The sequence below is a fragment of the Schistocerca americana genome, chromosome X (assembly GCF_021461395.2).
Source record: "Schistocerca americana isolate TAMUIC-IGC-003095 chromosome X, iqSchAmer2.1, whole genome shotgun sequence".
Classification (NCBI taxonomy): domain Eukaryota; kingdom Metazoa; phylum Arthropoda; class Insecta; order Orthoptera; family Acrididae; genus Schistocerca; species Schistocerca americana.
The window spans coordinates 511,977,974-511,997,810 of NC_060130.1; the positions used below are offsets into that span (position 1 = coordinate 511,977,974).

General features: G+C 39.9%; 1 protein-coding gene across 3 annotated transcripts in view; it reads right to left on the bottom strand.

Moving 5' to 3' along the window:
- LOC124555404 (pancreatic triacylglycerol lipase-like) overlaps nt 1-19,837 on the bottom strand; it is a 452,049-nt gene that overhangs the window by 55,407 nt on the left and 376,805 nt on the right. For all 3 annotated transcript variants that reach the window (XM_047129300.1, XM_047129301.1, XM_047129299.1), the window contains 2 exons: nt 2,111-2,336; nt 359-603 (listed from right to left, as the gene is read on the bottom strand). In XM_047129300.1, the coding sequence (XP_046985256.1) occupies nt 359-603; nt 2,111-2,336 (471 nt within the window). The remainder of the gene's footprint in view (nt 1-358; nt 604-2,110; nt 2,337-19,837) is intronic.

Sequence of the window (19,837 nt, forward strand, 5' to 3'; positions counted from 1 at the left end):
TAATAGAAGATAAAGCCCAGTAAATGAGTGGAAAAACTAAAGTGAATCCAGGAAGTCAAATATTAAAAGTTTCATTCTTAAGTGTTTGTAAAGCCCCATTCATGCATCATTCTGCTACGGGTAATATTTTATCCCATTCTCTTTCCTACTTACCACTGGCCAGCTGAGCTGTCACACTCACTATGCACTGCAGTCACATTTACATGAATTTTACTATCACACAGAGAAATTACCAAAATGTCATACAAATCTTTACATGGTTAGAGAAGAAAAAAATGACTTTCTCACAAAAGTACCATTTTTAGCAATAGTGTAACATACATCATCAAGGATTTGTCAGAATATGATTGACACATACCTGTAAAAACTTCTGGTATGAGTCACACCTGTGGGCAATATATGGACATTCACCATTGATAGAATCTGTGAAGAGTTTTATCGCTCGTATGTGATTACAGGCAACTAATACCCGGCTTGCTTCCTCCAGACCTTCCTTAATTAGTGTAAGAGGCAAAGGAGTTTCTGTAAGGTCACAGCCAGGTTGCTCCTTTCCATTATTTGGGTAGAAATCAATATGGCCACAAGGTTGGCTCATGCCGTAGCCTGAAAAACAATTTTTTAGATGAATCACACTCTCAGCCTTACATTTTAAATAAAACTAATCTATAAGTACATATACTGCCATTAATGAATGCTAATCAATTAGAAATTATATATATTTGTCTGTTGTATTGTCAAAATGATAGAGGTAAACCCTTCACAATTTGTACAACTTCAACACTTTTAGTAAGACATTCTAGTAACCTCCAATGCAAGTCAAGGTACTTGCAGCCATTTTGGGGTGGTCTGCTCTGGCTGTTACCTGGTGTTGTTACTTGCCCTCAAGGTGCTCAGTTGATTTATTATCATGGTACAGGGCCAAATGTCTTACTTCATTCAACATTGAAAATTGGTGTCCCCTGCTCTTTGCTATTAGCAGCACTGCACTGTCAAAACTGTTTTATCACATCTCAAGTTGTTTCCTTAGCAGAGAACTGTCTGATATATTTTGGCACTCAGACTTCCAAGAACTGAATCCAGGACTAAACTATAAAAATCAGGCACAAATCATAATGCTCATCTCTCATCTTTCATAGTGGGAACAATGTACAATGTAAGTAATGTTCAATTGAAATTTATCTGGACTATATACATAAACTAAGAACACCACAATGCTTCACCTCCCATTACAGTGTTTTTCCACTAATCTATGGTTCACAGGTGATCTGTTCCACATCACTCCAGTCAGCAACAGTCATTTAGTTTCATGATAACTGCTGTTTATGTGGCACAGCTTGCCCACTGTATCCAAAGGAAAACACCTCTAAGATAATGATACAGTTATGACATCACTTCTAAATATCAATCCAAAGTTTGGTAGTATGGACACAATAGTTTGACTGGATCCAGTCAAGCTTCGAACTGCAGATCAGGCCCAATAGTCACTCATGACAGTATAGCTGTGTGTGTGTGTGTTTGTGTGTGTGTGTAGGGCCTGTTAGCTCTGACAAAGGGTTCATCTGAAACCAGCAACATTCTTGTGCTTGTCTATGTACCTGTTGATGACTCACTGCCTCAACTATATATTAAGTTGTTATTTTTACTCATTACATTATTTGTGAGTGATAAGTGTGCTTCAAATGTAGTGTCACCGACAGACAGACAGACAGACAGACAGAGAGAGAGAGAGAGAGAGAGAGAGAGAGAGAGAGAGAGAGAGACCAGGTGCCAGCACACAGCATACTCCATTCTAGTAACTCCAGTACTCCAGTGGGGGATTGCAGAGCAGGGCAGGATTACTCAGTGCAATGACACACACATTCTGGCTATCAGAAACTGTGGTACAATATTATCTCTTACTCCTGCCACCAATTATTGGGAATGAGAAGTTTTGAAGTCTGAAAGAAACTAACATTTTTAGTACTTCACAAGTGCATACAATGGTTATTTTCTGTCAGTAGACAGGATAGTTTCCTCAAGACACCTCTGGTCCCATAGAAGTTCTTACAATATTTTGCATGCATTCAGTATGAAAGATAAAATGTATAATATTAAATAAAAATGAACACACCTAACAAGAATATAGATTTTCCATCAGTGTGTATAACATCAACAAATTTTGCATCACTTGGATCAAGGCGTACAAATGTAGGCAATCCCTGGAAATAAGGCTCTGCAGGGTCAAGGCCAGTGATGCGACCTAGGCCATTAATCCTCTCTCCTGCATAACCAGCTGTGTGTGCACCCAAGCTGTGGCCAATCATATGCACATCTCCAGGATCAAGGCCGAAGTTTGCCTAGAAAATAAAGAAATAATAATATTTTAGGTACAACACAATTCCAGCAGACTTACAAAAATATTGGGAGTGTATAAAATCTATGGGACAGAAAGTGGAGATACTGAAGAATTGAAAGAAAGGTGTAGTACATTAGAAATTGGCAGACTGGCTATCACTTTCCTGCCAAGCTTACAGGAATATTTGCAAGTGAGGTAACTTAATTGCACATGATTAATGGTACTTTTCCAAATACAGGGTGTGGACCACACATTAGATCTTCAAAGAGGTTTGGGTCACCTGAGAGGGGACACAAAGTAAGATTTGGGAGGAACAGAAGAGCCATACAAGCTGCTGCTTTATATGATTTATGGGAATTATAGAAAAACTGAACCTTGACTGCTGGATGGGGATTTGAACCTCTGTCCTCCCAAATATGAGTCAAGTGTCTTACCAATGACCTGACTCTGTTGCTCTGTTGCTAAACAGAAGACAGGCACCATGCCCTTTCTGACATCTCTTGCCAACCAAATGGCAGTCAGTTGCCATTGCATCAGGTGTGTGTGTGTGTGTGTGTGTGTGTGTGTGTGTGTGTGTGTGTGTGTGTGTGAGAGAGAGAGAGAGAGAGAGAGAGAGAGAGAGAGAGAGAGAGAGAGAGAGAGAGGAGAGCGTGCATGCACACATTTTAAACATGAGTTATAATGCTCATCACCTTGTTTAAATGCTCATCATCTACAACTTAACACATTCACTACATTGTGACATTGTGAGTGGTTCTCTTTCTTCATACTAACATTTTTAATCTACATAACATTCTTCATTATCACATTACTACTTAAAATAACACAAACAACAGCTATGAATCAATTTCATGCCATAGAAATGTGAATGTAAGCTAATTTCTCTTTGATGCTATATTATGAGGAATCAAGACTTCATCTGCCTGCAGGCATTGAAATAAATCAATGGTGAAGGCGGAAAATTTTTGCCAGGCTGAGACTCTAAGGCGGATGCTCTGTTTCTCTAGAATGATTGTCTTAACTGCAAAAGCCATCTGGACACACTTCCAAACCAACCCAAATTCTCAGTCTGTCATTTTCAAGTAGTGCCCCCGTCCATTAGCCCCATTGCACGTAGCATTCGCTAAGTCCTGCAAGGGTTCAAGAGACACAATTTACTGGCACAAAAGTACCTAGAGCTATCCTCACTCGTATTTATACAGATATGTGGTGTCCATTTTGTCAGATATGTCAGAAATGCCGAATAGAACAGACACCACCGGTGGTACAGTGGCCATAAAGAAACTATATTATGAGTAATCAAGACTTCAGGTACCTACAGCCACTAAAATAAATTGATTGTGAAGGCTGAAAATTTGTGACAGGCTAGTACTCTCTGATGGTTATGATATCTGTGTTTAACAGTGTCTGTATCTTCACAATGTCCTTCAAACATGCATGCATATCTGAAGTAACAGACACTGTCACCACCAATTACAGTTGTGGTAAATATTATGAAATAGAATTGCATATTGCAATTATACATTGGTGTCAGCTTTTTGTGACACATGAAAATTTGTGATCAACCAGAAGAAGAACTTGGATTTCTCACCTTAACCACTTCAGCTATCCAAGTTCGTCTCCTGGATCAATCCAAACTTCTATTACTCACTTAGCCACAATGCTAATTCTCACACAATTCTTGATTCCCACACAGGGATACAAATATTATAACATCACTTTAGCCCATCAAGGCATGGATTAATTATTGATGGTTACAATGTCTGAAGGACATTTTATTATGAAGATACAGACACTGTATAAACACAGACTTTGTAATCATCAATGATGTATCCATGCCTCAACAGAATAAAATGACAATACAATATTTGTCTCCCACACAAATTGTGAGAGACTAAGTGTTGTGACTATGTGAAATATGGCACTCTGGATCAGTCCTGGAGGTGTGCTCAGATAGCCAAAGTGGTTAAGGTGACCGCTCCCAATAAGTGGGAAATCCAGATTTGACTTCTAGTCTGGCACAAATTTTTATGTGTCACAAACAGCTGACATTAATGTATAGTTGGAATATGCAAAACTATTTCCTAATGAGTTCTCTTTCACCATGTCAAAGTGGTGGTGTCATAGACAAGATTGTATTTACTTACAGAACCTATGGGTATACAATTTAGCAGGATACTTGTCTTCTTACAACAAAATTCTCCAGTTCAAGATGGAATAAATGGAAACAATTTTAATTAAAGTGTTTAAGGTATGCTGCCAACAATACATTACATGGGGTCTTGGGCCTTACAAGTTAATGGTTCTTCAGATCAGTAATATCAACTACAACAATTCCACACCATGACATTCTTACTCACCGTGCAAGTTCTCTTGTCTACAATGCCACATCTATCACATATTCTGAACACATCATCAGTAGATTACATTGGTTGTGATATAGGAACAGCATTCAATAAGTAAAGCAACACACTTTATGGGTCTCGGTATGAACAGTCATCCTTTGTTTGCACGGATAAAAGAACAGAAGAAGATCTTTGGTTTCCACTCACAGAATTATGCCAAAAGATAATTTTTCTGAAGCATTTATACTATACAGTGCTCACAATTTGACCACTAGTGTACAGTGAACCTGTCTAAATAATAATTTTAGTAATCTTTGGATATACAGAGGTGTCGTTACGTGCAATCTCTGTGAAGAAGGTAGTGGAACTAACTTGGCCTACGAGCTACATAACATACGGTCAGCCAGATGAGTCTTTAAGCTTCTGATCAGTAATATAACTATAGAGAGATTGCAAAGTGACCCACCCTGTGATAGTAACATTTCAACATGTGACAATGTTCAACAAAAACTTGTCATGGCCAACCTTGTAATGCATGAGCAGTTCTGCACAGCTGGTCCTTTGTTGGTCTTTATGGTCTTCTGTTAGGCAGTCAGGAACCCAGTGGGCACAGCCCTTTTGAGTACCCCAGCCAGTGGATGTGTATGTCAGTACTGCCAACAGAGATGTCCAGTTGTGCAGCAATGTGTTTGACTGTGGTCTGTTGATCACCTCAAACGAGAGTGTCCACACGTTCCAACACTGCAGGAATCACAGCCAGCACGTTTGCACAACCTTGTTGCAATTATGACAGATGCTTCACCTAATGATTCACCACACTTTTGTTCGCTTCGAGGTCCCTGTAGGCATTCTGCAAGTGCCTATTAATACCTGTGATACTCTTGTTTCTGCAAAAATAAATGCAATGACAGCTCTCTGCTTGGAATGCACCTCTGTTACAGATGCCATTTTGAGGCCTATGTATAGCACAGCCACCTATTGGATAAATCATAAAACTATAGGGGCTGAAGATGGTATAGTTCATGATGTCCCATGACAAATTCTGCATTATTTCAACAGAAATTGGCCAACAAAAAATGTGATTCATTACTTATTGAAACCCTCTCATATGTGGACCATTATGTGATCTTCGAATTATGTGGGAACATGCTGAAACATAGCTAGTGTGATTCAGCAGTGAAATCTTAATATTTTTCTCATTATAATGTTATACTAATAAATTTGAACCTTTTAATATTTCCATGTGAGAACTTGAAATGTTTGACTGTACTCTACCACGTCACTTGCCAGTTTCAGCATTATAGTTTTACTACCTTATTTTTTAAATTGAGTAACTTAATCAGAGTGTCCAAAATACTTGTTGAGAACAAATGTGAAACCTTCTACACTTTAAACAATGGAAAATCCAGAAAGGAATAATAACAATATGAAAAGGATAGATTGCTGCTCACCACATACAGGGACACTGAGTGGCAGGCAGGCACACTGAGTGCCTGAGATGAAAGTAGCCGTGTGTGTGTGTGTGTGTGTGTGTGTGTGTGTGTGTGTGTGTGTGTGTGTGGGCGTGGGTGTGCTTTGTTTTGTCTATGCCCGATGCAGCTAATAATACCTAAAAGTCTTTCTTCCTTGTGCCACAAACTCAAGTATCCTAGACAACCCATTGTAGCTGGTTATAAGGCTCCAACTGAAAGAATTTTCACTCTTCGCGAACAATACCTTCAACCAATTGCCTAGAACCTAGCCCCTCACATCAAAAATACTCCATCATCCTTGCCACTTTACCTCCTGAATCCCCACTCATCACTGTTGATGCTATACGCCAACACACCTCATGCCCATGACCTTGCCACTATCAAACGCTACCTCTCGCAGCATACTTCAGACTACATACCCACTACCCTACTTCTCATACACCTAACCAATTAGATCCTGACATACAGCTACTTCTCCTTTTACAGGAATATATATAAACAAATCAACATTGTAGCCATAGCCATCCACATGGCATCCTTCTATGCCAACCATTTTATGGGCCACCTAGAGGAAACCTTCCTAGCTTTCCAAATCCCTTGTCTGTTTCAAGATCATTAATGATATTTTCATATCAAATAAGGGCCAAAATGCCCTATCCTTATTCCTTCACAACCTCAACACCTTTCCTCAGTCCAAAATGCCACCTTCCTGGATGCTGACCTCCACTTTTCTGAGGGCTCCATCCACAACTCTGTCCATATTAACCCACAAATCACCAACAGTACAGGATGGAGTATCTGCAGTAACAAGAACTCCCTTGCCCAATGTGCTGAAAGTCTCATGAGGGTCTTCACAGATATGCACAACCCCCCAAACCTAATCCACAAACAGATTTCCCATGTCATATCCTAACACACCCATAATCCCCCTATCACTTCAAAAATCAGCTATAAAGGAGTGCCATCCTTGTCACCCAGTATCACTCTCTATTGGAAGAAATGAACCATATCCTACACCAGGGGTTTGATTATCTATCAGCATGCCCAGAAATGATGGAAACCATACCCTAGATCCTTCCCACACCTCCTCAAGTGATATTCCATCACCCACTCAACCTACACAACATCCCAGTCCACCCTTAAGCTGCTCCTACTTCCATCCCCTGTATAGGGATCATATCCATTTGGGAGATCCAGATGCAGGACATGCCCAATCCACCCAGCCAACCATTCCTACTCCAGTCTTGTTTCAGGCCCATCAGATGCAGGGCCAACTGTGCAAGCAGCTATGTCATATACCAACCCTGCTGCAATCACTGCATACTTTTTTATGTATGGCAACCAACCAGTTGTCCACCAGAATGATTGGTCACAGCCACAGGCCAAGAATGCAGTTGCCTACGCAGTGGTGCAACATGATATTTCATAAGCACGCAATTTCACTACGACCCGCTTGTGTGGTACAGTGTCAAAAGCCTTCCGGAAATCCAGAAATACAGAATTGATCTGAAATCCCTTGTCAATAGCACTCAACACTTCATGTGAATAAAGAGCTAGTTGTCTTTCACAGAAACGATGTTTTCTAAACCCATGTTGACTGTGTGTCAATAGACCAATTTCTTTGAGGTAATTCATAATGTTCTAACACAATATATGTTCCAAAATCCTGCTGCATATCGACGTTAACGATATGGGCCTGAAATTTAGTGAATTACTCCTACTACCTTTCTTTAATATTGGTGTGACCTGTGCAAATTCCCAGTCTTTGGGTACGGATCTTTCATCAAGCGAACGGTTGTATATGATTGTTGAGTATGGAGCTAATGCAACAACATACTCTGTAAGGAACCTAATTGGTCTACAGTCTGGACCAGAAGACTTGCTTTTATTAAGTGGTTTAAGTTGCTGCACTACTCCGAGGATATTTACTTCTACGTCACTCATGTTGGCAAGTGTTCTCAATTTCAATTCTTGAATATTTACTTCGGCTTCTTTTGTGAAGGCATTTCAGAAGGCTGTGTTTAGTAACTCTGCTTTGGCAGCACTGTCTTCGATAGTATCTCCATTGCTATCGCACAGAGAAGGCATTGATTGTTTCTTGCCACTAACATACTTCACATATGACCAGAACCTCTTTGGATTTCCTGCCAGGTTTTGAGACAAAGTTTCGTTGTGGAAACTGTTATAAGCATCTCACATTGAAGTCCGTGCTAAATTTTGAGCTTCTGTAAAAGATCACCAATCTTGGGGATTTTGCGTCTGTTTCATTGTTTCTGCAAGTGTTCTAACCTATTTTGTGTACCAAAGAGGATCGGCTCTGTCATTTGTTAATTTATTTGGTATAACTCTCTCGATTGCTGCCGATACTATTTCTTTGAATTTAAGCCACATCTGGTCTCATTTGAAATGAGTCGAGACTGTCTCTCAGGAAGGCGTCAGGTGAATTTTTATCTGCTTTTTTTGAATAGGCTTATTTTTTGAGGCTTTTGGGATTACAATATTCAATCTCACTATGACAACCCTGTTTTCACTAATCCCTCAATCAGTTTTGATGCTCGTTATTAACACAGGATTATTTGTTGCTAAGAGGTCAAGTGTGTTTTCATCAACCATTTATTATTCGCGTGGGCTCATGAATTAACTGCTCGAAATAATTTTCAGAGAATGCATTTAGCACAATTTCAGATGATATTTAATGCGTACCTCCAGAATTAAACATGTATTTTCAGCAACATATCGAGGGTAAATGAAAGTCACCACAAACTATTATCGTATGAGTCGGGTACATATTAGAAATCAAACTCAAGTTTCCTTTGAACCTTTCAGCAACTGTGTCATCTGAATTGGGAGGTCGGTAAAAGGATCCAATTATTATTTTATTCTGGTTACCAACAATGACCTCTGACCGTACTAACTCACAGGATGTATCTACTTCAATTTCACGACAAGTTAAACTACTTCTGATAGCAACAAACACGCCACCGCCAACCGTGTTTAGCCTATCCTTTCAGCACACTGATAGGTTCTTCAGAAAAATTTCAGCTGTGCTTATATCTGGCTTTAGCCAACTTTCAGTGCCTATAACAATTTGAGCATCAGTGCTTTCTATTAGCTCTTGGAGCTCAGGTACTTTCCCAACACAGCTATGACAATTTACAACTGTTATACCAATGGTTCCTGTATCTACGTTCTTCCTGCGTTCAGCCTGCACCGTTTGTGACTGAAGACCTTCTTGTGTTTTCCCGAGACCCTCTAACCTAAAATACCACCCAGTCCACGCCACACAGTCCCTGCTACATGTGTAGCCGCCTCCTGCGTATAGTGGACACCTGACTTATTCAGCAGAACTCGAAACCCAACCACCCTTTGGCGCAAGTCGAGGAATCTGCAGCCTACACGGTTACAGAACAGTCTGAGTCTCCGATTCAGATCCTCCATTTGGACCAGAGGTTCGCAATCGGTCCTGTCGACTATGCTGCAAGTGATCAGTTCTGCTTTCATCTTGCAAGCAAGACTGGCAGCCTTTAGCACTTCTGTTAGCCGCTCGAAACCAGAGGGAATCTCTTCTGATCCAAAGTGACACACATCATTGGTAGAGACGTGAGCAACCACCTGCAGTTGGGTGCAACCTGTGCTCTTCATGGCATCTGGGAGGACGCTTTCCACATCTGGAATGACTCCACCCAGTATGCACATGGAGTGCACATTGGTTTTCTCATCCTTCTTGTCAGCCAAGTCCCTAAGGGGACCCATAACGTGCCTAATGTTGGAGCTCCCAACCACCAATAATCCCACCCTCTGTGATTGCCCGGATCTTGCAGGCTGAGTGGTTTCCTCTGAAACAGGACAGGCAACAGCATCTGGCTCAACGACAGTGTCAGGCACACACAGCACCTGGAACTCGTTTGTTGGACAAACTGGGGAGACCTTATGTGCAGCCGCCTGGGAAGTCTTTCGCTGTCTGCTTCGCCCTGGGGCGACCTCCCACTCGACCACAGGTGAGGGGTCAGCCAGGTTGGCCACAGGTGAGGACCGATCGGAGGACTCTGATGTGCTAGACGTCCATTGGATCTCCACGGCCAGTCCACAACAGTGGTGCCCATCCACTGCAGCCTCAAGCTGTGTAACCAAAGCCATCACAGCCTGAAGCTGAGAGCAAAGTGTCACCAACTCAGCTTGCATCCGCACACAACAATCGCAGTCCCTGTCCATACTAAAGACCATGGAAAACTAAACTATGCAAATAAATGGACTATCAGCATGTGTTGCACAACTCTACTGTAGACCCTGACAAAAATGCATGAACTGTGTCTAGTAATATGCAGGTATTCAAAAACCTAACTACCAAAGCACTCAGGTGAAACTAAATAATTTGCCCCTGATTAGGAACGTGTAATATGTCACAAAATCGGTCTACTTTCCAACAAAAACGTGAGAACTGTGGCTATTAGATGTTAAATTTACACGCAAAAACTCAAGAAACTAAACTATTAAAGCACAAATATGATATAATAGAATTTGCTCCTGGTTAGGAACTCGTAAATGTCACAAAAGCGGTTACTTCCCCGTTGCTGCGTCTGTCTCGGTCGGCTACTACTGCCTACAGTTTTTGGAAATTTCGTGGTGTGATTATCATATATTATATCCACAAGGGCAAAAGCATCACAGGAGAACATTATGCTTCACTAGCAGGTAAACTAAATGATACTATTTAAGATATACAGTGTGTTTTTCCCCACCACGTACAAATTCTAGGGATTGATTGATGAGAGGATACAGAACCAAAAAGGTCTAATGAACTTATGTCCAGAAATGCATGGTTTCCATGCTAGAGGCCATTATTGCATCACACTTTGTTACAGAGATGGCATTCTAAGACAGGCTGTGCCATGCAGCCACAGTTACAATATGCATGGTTTCCTCCTAGACCGTGGCACTGTTCCTCATACATCATACCCTAGCACACTCTCTTGCCCTAGTAGTTGGTAATGTGGTGTCCAATTCACTTCTCTTGCTGACTCATCCTGAAGTGGATGTGATACAGCATTGTACACAATGGTTCTGTATTTGAACTGACAGCTTGACGACATGGTGCTTACTTATGGGAAGGCCAATGACAACAGGCAGCAGGCAGCAAGATTGTATCAGGAGACCTAACCCCATCGACAACAATCACAGCATTTAATTTTTGCAACAGTGTTCTGCCATTTATCTGAGATAGGGTCATTTCAAGAAGCAGGAAACCATGAAAGATGTACCCTAAATGTTCAGACAACAGACTTGGAGGAAAATGTGATTAACACTGTGGAAGACAACTGCAATGTCAGTACCAGGCAGTTGGCCCAGTAGGACAGGGTAAGTCAGATGATTGGGGGGAACATTCTCCACGACAATTGTTACTAGCATTATCACTTAGAGCGTGCAGGGTTTACTAGCAACAGACTTTCTACATTGGGAGCAGGTTTGTCACTGGTTTCTTCACCAGGCAACCATGATTCCAGGATTTGTGTCATCCATACTAATCACTGATGAGGCCATCTTTACATGGAGTGGTATCCTCAACTTTCATAAAAGTCATCTGTGGGATAGTATGCAGAACCCGCATGGTATGGTGACAGTGAATCATCAGCATCAGTGCAGCTGGAATATGTTGGCCGGGATAATTGGCGACCGTATTTTGGGATCATTCTTCCTTCCATGTTGCCTAACAGGCTGGAACTATCAGTGTGGGTGACTTTGCCTGCCCTGCTGGAAGAAGTGCTACTGATGATTTGAAGGGTTATGTGGCTGCTACATGATGGTGCTCCAGCCCACTTCGCTGTTAACATCCAGACACATTTCAATCATGTCTTCTCTGGTTGATGGATCAGATGAGGGGTTCTAGTTGCATGACCTGCTTGTTCGCTGGATCTCAACCTGTGTGATATCTGGATATAGGGCCATTCCAGATGTGGAAACACTGGAGCAGCATATTCATGCTGCCTTTGATACTATTCAGATACAGCCTGGCCAATGTGAATGTGTGAGACAGAAAACACTACAGAACCTACACGCATGTGTTGAGACACATGGAAACCATTTTCAGCACATACTGTAACTGTGGCTGCATGGTACAGCATGTATTACACCACACTCTCTGTAACAATTTATGATTGAATAAATGGTCTCTAGCATGGAAACCATGTATTACTGCACATAAGTTCATTAGACCTTTTTCGTTCCATATCCTCTAATCGATGAATTCCTAGAGTTTGTAAATGGTGGAAAAAAATCACCCAGTACATTTATGAATTTTTTGGCAAACAATGTTCTCTTTCATCACAATAACATGTCATCATATGTCTCATATTGTTGCAGCAAAACTGCATGACTTTAGCTTTCAAATAAATAAACTGAAGGTGCATATTCTGGACAGTTGGGAAAATCTAATTTTATATAATGTATTGAAAGTTGAAAAGTCATTGCACTAAGCATATTAATTTAGAAGCTGACTTTGACAAAAAATAAAAATAAAAAATATGAAAAACTTAACAGATATCTCCTGAATATCAATTTCTTTCTGAGGACAGAAAAGTTTTGAACATCACTCATACATTTATATTTCTTCTATGCAGTGGCCACCAACACCAACTAGCTTGTAAGTGCACTTAGTACAAAAATGGTTCCCTCTCTTACCCACGATATCGCAGTGCTGGCCTCATCACTAGAAACACATTTCACTTGGACAATTTATAGTCCTCTTGAATGAATTTCACTGAATGTACCAGAAGAAATAGCCACTCTGAAACATGTATTGACAATATTCTGACAAATTATCAGTTTGAGGATGGAAGTAATTCTGTTTAGATTTAGGCATATCAGATCACTCAGCACTGCTCATAGAGCTTGCAAAAATAGGGAAGCCAAAATGCGTGAAAACATGTTTTAAAAGGGACTTTGTAAAAAGAGAATGTAAATATATTTTTAATAAACTAATAACTACAAACTGGCCTCTAGACGATAGTGTGTCAAGTGAAAAGAATTCAAAACATTGCTAAACTGTTTCCTAGATGTTTTCAATGAAATGTTTCCCCCTCAAGCCTGGCGACAAAGAGTGGCCAATAAAATAAATTGGACTACACCAGGAATAAAGTTTCTAGTGCCAGGAAAAGACAGCTTCATAATGAGTTAAAACATAACAAAAATGCTGACTTTGTGGGGTATGTAAAGAGATGTAAGAATACATTTAAAAAAGTTTTACAGGCAGCAAAAAGTTGTCTAACAAACAGTATATTAGTAAACATGAAAATAAATCAAAGGTAAATTGGGGTATTGTCAAATCTGAGTTGGGAGTAAAGAACAAGTGCCAAGAAATTCTCCAAATAAAAATTAAAATTATATAATTATAGATCCTTTTCAAATGTCAAACTGTTTCAATGATTTCTTCATAAATGTGGCAAAATCAGAAGTAGATATCACAGCCCACCAGGACAAGCTAGATGTCAACTTTGTAAATATAAAACAAAATGCAAGCCTTAAAAAATTCAAAAGAATTAATCCAACAGATGTAGAAGATGGTATAATGTCTTTAAAAAAACAATAAATCAGCTGGGTGGGATGAAATTCCAAACACTGCAGTCAAGGCTGTTTATAACATCATTTCTCATCCATTGGCTAAAATTATAAATCACTCATTTGAGGAAGGATATGATGACATGGGAAATTACCGTCCTATTTCCCTGTTGCCAGTTTTTGCTGAGGTGATAGAAAGGATTGTTGCAAAACATCTTGAGAAAGTTCTTATAGAAAATGACATTATAGTTAAAAATCAATTTGGATTTCAAAAGGGGAAAAATACAATAAATGCTATCAAGTAATTCAGTGAAAAGATAAGCTCTGCTTTAGATAAGGGTAAAAAGGTCACAGGTATTTTTTGTGATTTGACCAAAGCTTTTGACTTGGTCAATCACTTACTACTTCTACACAAGTTAGAGAGATATGGGATTGTGGACAGGGCATTGCAGTGGTCCAAATCTTATTTGTCAGAAAGAAAACAGAGAGTTATTCTAAATTCAAATGGAAAAAAATCATTCTTGGAGTGGGAACAGATTTGTACAGTGGTCCCACACGGCTCAACTTTAGGGCCTTATCTTTTTCTGCTGTACATAAATGATTTACCTTTAAGCACTGATGTTCACTCCATTTTATTCAGAGATGACACCTCAGTTTTAATTGCAATTGAAAATTTAGAACAAATTCATGGTACTGTGTAAAATATAATGGGAAACCTAGAATTATGGTTTCAGCATAATGGGTTAAAACTCGGTGTCACAAAAACACAATTACTGCAGTTCAGCGCTAAAACAACATCAGCATCTCCCATAAAAAAAGTGCACAGTGATCAGGAAACGGGTGAAGAAAGTTATGTAGAATTTCTAGGTCTAAATTTTGACAAAAATTTAAATTTGAAGGCACATGTAGACTACTTAGCAAAAACAAACTAAACAGCCTAGCTCATGCGATGACTGTCTTATCTTGTTCCAGCCTTATGGACACAAGGAAGATAGTTTACCACAGCTATTTTGAGGCTATAATTCATTATGGAATAATTTTCTGAGGAAATTCAATGAACAGCCTGAGATTACTTACTCTTCAAAAGAGAATCAGAAGAAATGTGTTTAGTCCAAAAAAGAACATCATGTCACCCATTATTTAAAAAATTAAAAATACTAACCATTCCTTCTCTGTATATCTACAGAAGATTTTATTTTCATATATAAAAATCAAAAAAGCTCTAGAGGAAAGGGGAATGAGAATTAGCAGGGTGAAAACAGAGTATATGTGTACAAAGGATGCCAAAGATCTGTATATTAATCTGCAAGGAGAACAACTGATGCTGGTCAAGAAATTTAAATACCTAGGCTCTTACATGCAAAGTAATGGAAGACTGGAGGCCGAAATACATTACAGGGTAAATAATGGATGGATGAACTGGAGGGAACTGAGCAGGGTACTGTGTGATAAAAAGCTTAGCTGCAGAATGAAAGGAAAGCTTTACAAGTCTGTGGTGAGGCCTGTGATGCTCTATAGTGCAGAAACTTGGCCAATTACCAATGCCCAAGAGAAAGATGGAAGTGGCAGAAATGAGAATGTCAAGGTGGATGAGAAGAAGCACTGGATAGGCATTTATGGAAGAGAAGGATCCAGCAAAGCAACGCCAACCCCATGTGACATGGGAAAAGGCTGAGATGATGATATAAAAATCAAAACTAACTTGACAATTTTCATTTCAACCACAATTAAAGTACTTGTCACAGACACAATTTCAAACTTCACTCTCATAATTTAAGACTTTACACTCAAACACCATTGTAAAAGGGATTAAAAATTTATAATAAATTAAATAACACAAATCTGTTAAATATGTAGTTTGACCCACTAAAGAGATTGTTATTTAATACACTAGTGGAAAAGTGTTGTTATTCAGTTGAAGGATTCATGCATGACAGTTTGGCATTTTGAAAAGAAAATAAATAATAAAGATTATGTATTGTATAATAAATTGTTAATATATTGTATAAATTGTATTGCAAGCTGCCAAATGACCATAAGTGTTATATATACTCTTGTTAATTGTTCATGTTTAAAAATTCAGAAATGCCTGCTTAAATATGTTAATTATTATAACCCTATTTTTTTTTTTAAAGTAATTTGATGTGTCTCCAGAACAAAAATCTTTGATTTGTAACTGTACATTATGAGACACCCCCATGAACCATGGACCTTGCCATTGGTGGGAGGCTTGCGTGCCTCAGCGACACAGATGGCCGTACTGTAGGTGCAACCACAATGGAGGAGTATCTGTTGAGAGGCCAGACAAACGTGTGGTTACTGAAGAGGGGCAGCAGCCTTTTCAGTAGTTGCAGGGGCAACAGTCTGGATGATTGACTGATCTGGCCTTGCAACACTAACCAAAACGGCCTTGCTGTGCTGGTACTGCGTATGGCTGAAATCAAGGGGAAAGTACAGCCGTAATTTTTCCCGAGGGTGTGCAGCTTTACTGTATGGTTAAATGATGATGGCATCCTCTTGGGTAAAATATTCCGGAGGTAAAATAGTCCCCCATTCAGATCTCCGAGCGGGGACTACTCAAAAGGACGACGTTATCAGGAGAAAGAAAACGCGTTCTTCGGATCGGAGTGTGGAATGTCAGATCCCTTAATCGGGCAGGTAGGTTAGAAAATTTAAAAAGGGAAATGGATAGGTTAAAGTTAGATATAGTGAGAATTAGTGAAGTTCGGTGGCAGGAGGAACAAGACTTTTGGTCAGGTGAATACAGGGTAAAAATGGAAATGTCGTGTGGCTAGGGCCTCCCGTCGGGTAGACCGTTCGCCTGGTGCAGGTCTTTTGATTTGACGCCACTTCAGCGACCTGCGCGTCGATGGGGATGAAATGATGATGATTAGGACAACACAACACCCAGTCCCTGAGCGGAGAAAATCTCCGACCCAGCCGGGAATCAAACCCGGGCCCTTAGGATTGACAGTCTGTCACGCTGACCACTCAGCTACCGGGGCGGACAATACAGGGTTATAAATACAAAATCAAATAGGGGTAATGCAGGAGTAGGTTTAATAATGAATAAAAAAAATAGGAGTGCAGGTAAGCTACTACCAACAGCATAGTGAACGCATTATTGTGGCCAAGATAGACACGAAGCCCATGCCTACTACAGTAGTACCAGTTTATATGCCAACTAGCTCTGCAGATGATGATGAAATTGATGAAATGTATGATGAGATAAAAGAAATTATTCAGGTAGTGAAGGGAGACGAAAATTTAATAGTCATGGGTGATTTGAATTCGAGAGTAGGAAAAGGGAGAGAAGGAAACATAGTGGGTGAATACGGATTGGGGGAGAGAAATGAAAGAGGAAGCCGTCTGGTAGAATTTTGCACAGAGCATAACTTAATCATAGCTGACACTTGCTTCAAGAATCATAAAAGAAGGTTGTATACATGGAAGAATCCTGGAGATACTAGAAGGTATCAGATAAATTATATAATGGTAAGACAGAGACTTAGGAACCAGGTTTTAAATTGTAAGACATTTCCAGGGGCAGATGTGGACTCTGACCACAATCTATTGGTTATGAACTGTAGATTAAAACTGAAGAAACTGCAAAAAGGTGGGAATTTAAGGAGATGGGACCTGGATAAACTGACTAAACCAGAAGTTGTACAGAGCTTCAGGGAGAGCAGAAGGGAATAACTGACAGGAATGGGGGAAAGAAATACAGTAGAAGAAGAATGGGTAGCTGTGAGGGATGAAGTAGTGAAGGCAGCAGAGGATAAAGTAGGTAAAAAGACTAGGGCTAGTAGAAATCCTTGGGTAACAGAAGAAATACTGAATTTAATTGATGAAAGGAGAAAATATAAAAACGCAGTAAATGAAGCAGGCAAAAGGGAATACAAATGTCTCAAAAATGAGATCGACAGGAAGTGCAAAATGGCTAAGCAGGGATGGCTAGAGGACAAATGTAAGGATGTAGAGGCTTATCTCACTAGGGGTAAGATAGATACTGCCTACAGGAAAATTAAAGAGACCTTTGTAGAAAAGAGAACCACTTGTATGAATATCAACAGCTCAGATGGAAACCCAGTTCTAAGCAAAGAAGGGAAAACAGAAAGGTGGAAGGAGTATATAGAGGGTCTATACAAGGGCGATGTACTTGAGGACAATATTATGGAAATGGAAGAGGATGTAGATGAAGATGAAATGGGAGATACGATACTGCATGAAGAGTTTGACAGAGCACTGAAAGACCTGAGTCAAAACAGGCCCCCGGGAGCAGACAACATTGCATTGAAACCACTGACGGCCTTTGGAGAGCCAGTCCTGACAAAAGTCTACCATCTGGTGAGCAAGATGTATGAGACAGGCGAAATACCCTCAGACTTCAAGAAGAATATAATAATTCCAATCCCAAAGAAAGCAGGGGTTGACAGATGTGAAAATTACCGAACTATCAGTTTAATAAGTCACAGCTGTAAAATACTAATGCGAATTCTTTACAGACAAATGGAAAAACTGATAGAAGCCGACCTCAGTGAAGATCAGTTTGGATTCTGCAGAAATGTTGGAACACGTGATGCAATACTGACCCTACGACTTATCTTAGAAAATAGATTAAGGAAAGGCAAATCTACATTTCTAGCATTTGTAGACTTAGAGAAAGCTTTTGACAATGTTGACTGGAATACTCTCTTTCAAATTCTAAAGGTGGCAGGGGTGAAATACAGGGAGCAAAAGGCTATTTACAATTTGTACAGAAACCAGATGGCAGTTATAAGAGTCGAGGGGCATGAAAGGGAAGCAGCGGTTGGGAAGGGAGTGAGACAGGGTTGTAGCCTGTCCCCAATGTTATTCAATCTGTATATTGAGCAAGTAATAAAGGAAACAAAAGAAAAATACGGAGTAGGTATTATAGTCCATGGAGAAGAACTAAAAACGTTGAGGTTCGCCGATGACATTGTAATTCTGTCAGAGACAGCAAAGGACTTGGAAGAGCAGTTGAACGGAACGGACAGTGTCTTGAAAGGAGGATATAAGATGAACATCAACAAAAGCAAAATGAGGATAATGGAATGTAGTCGAATTAAGTTGGGTGATGCTGAGGGAATTAGATTAGGAAATGAGATGCTTAAAGTAGTAAAGGAGTTTTGCTATTTGGGGAGCAAAATAACTGATGATGGTCGAAGTAGAGAGGATATAAAATGTAGACTGGCAATGGCAAGGAAAGCCTTTCTGAAGAAGAGAAATTTGTTAACATTGAGTATAGATTTAAGTGTCAGGAAGTCATTTCTGAAAGTATTTGTATGGAGTGTAGCCATGTATCGAAGTGAAACATGGACAATAAATAGTTTGGACAAGAAGAGAATAGAAGCTTTCGAAATGTAGTGCTACAGAAGAATGCTGAAGATTAGATGGGTAGATCACATAACTAATGAGGAGGTATTGAATAGAATTGGGGAGAAGAGGAGTTTGTGGCACAACTTGACAAGAAGAAGGGACCGGTTGGTAGGACATGTTCTGAGGCACCAAGGGATCACAAATTTAGCATTGGAGGGCAGTGTGGAGGGTAAAAATCGCAGAGGGAGACGAAGAGATGAATACACCAAGCAGATTCAGAAGGATGTAGGTTGCAGTAAGTACTGGGAGATGAAGAAGCTTGTACAGGATAGAGTAGCATGGAGAGCTGCATCAAACCAGTCTCAGGACTGAAGACAACAACAACAACAAATATTATGAGATGAATAAATTACATTCATACATTCTACATTCTGCAGCAACATAGCTCCACAATTATGTTCTCAAGCCCTACCATCCTCCTTCCAGCCCCTCCCTCCCTCTCCCTCTTGTGAGTGAGAGAGTATCACTGGTTTAGAAGTAACTAAAACACTGTTTTCTGCTACCATTTTTCTAATTTTCTATCAGTGCTTAGCTTTTGCAAACCCGCTGGAGTATTAGTTTCAATCTCACCTAAGAATGAAATACTCAGTCGATTTGCAAAGGTCGTAACTATGAACAGCTGTGAGGTTATGTGCATTATCTGTCCTCAAATTTCCACACTTATTTTTTATTTTTTATTTATAGCATCAAATCAGATGAAATCAACAATTTGAATCAGATATCTGGAAGGAGAG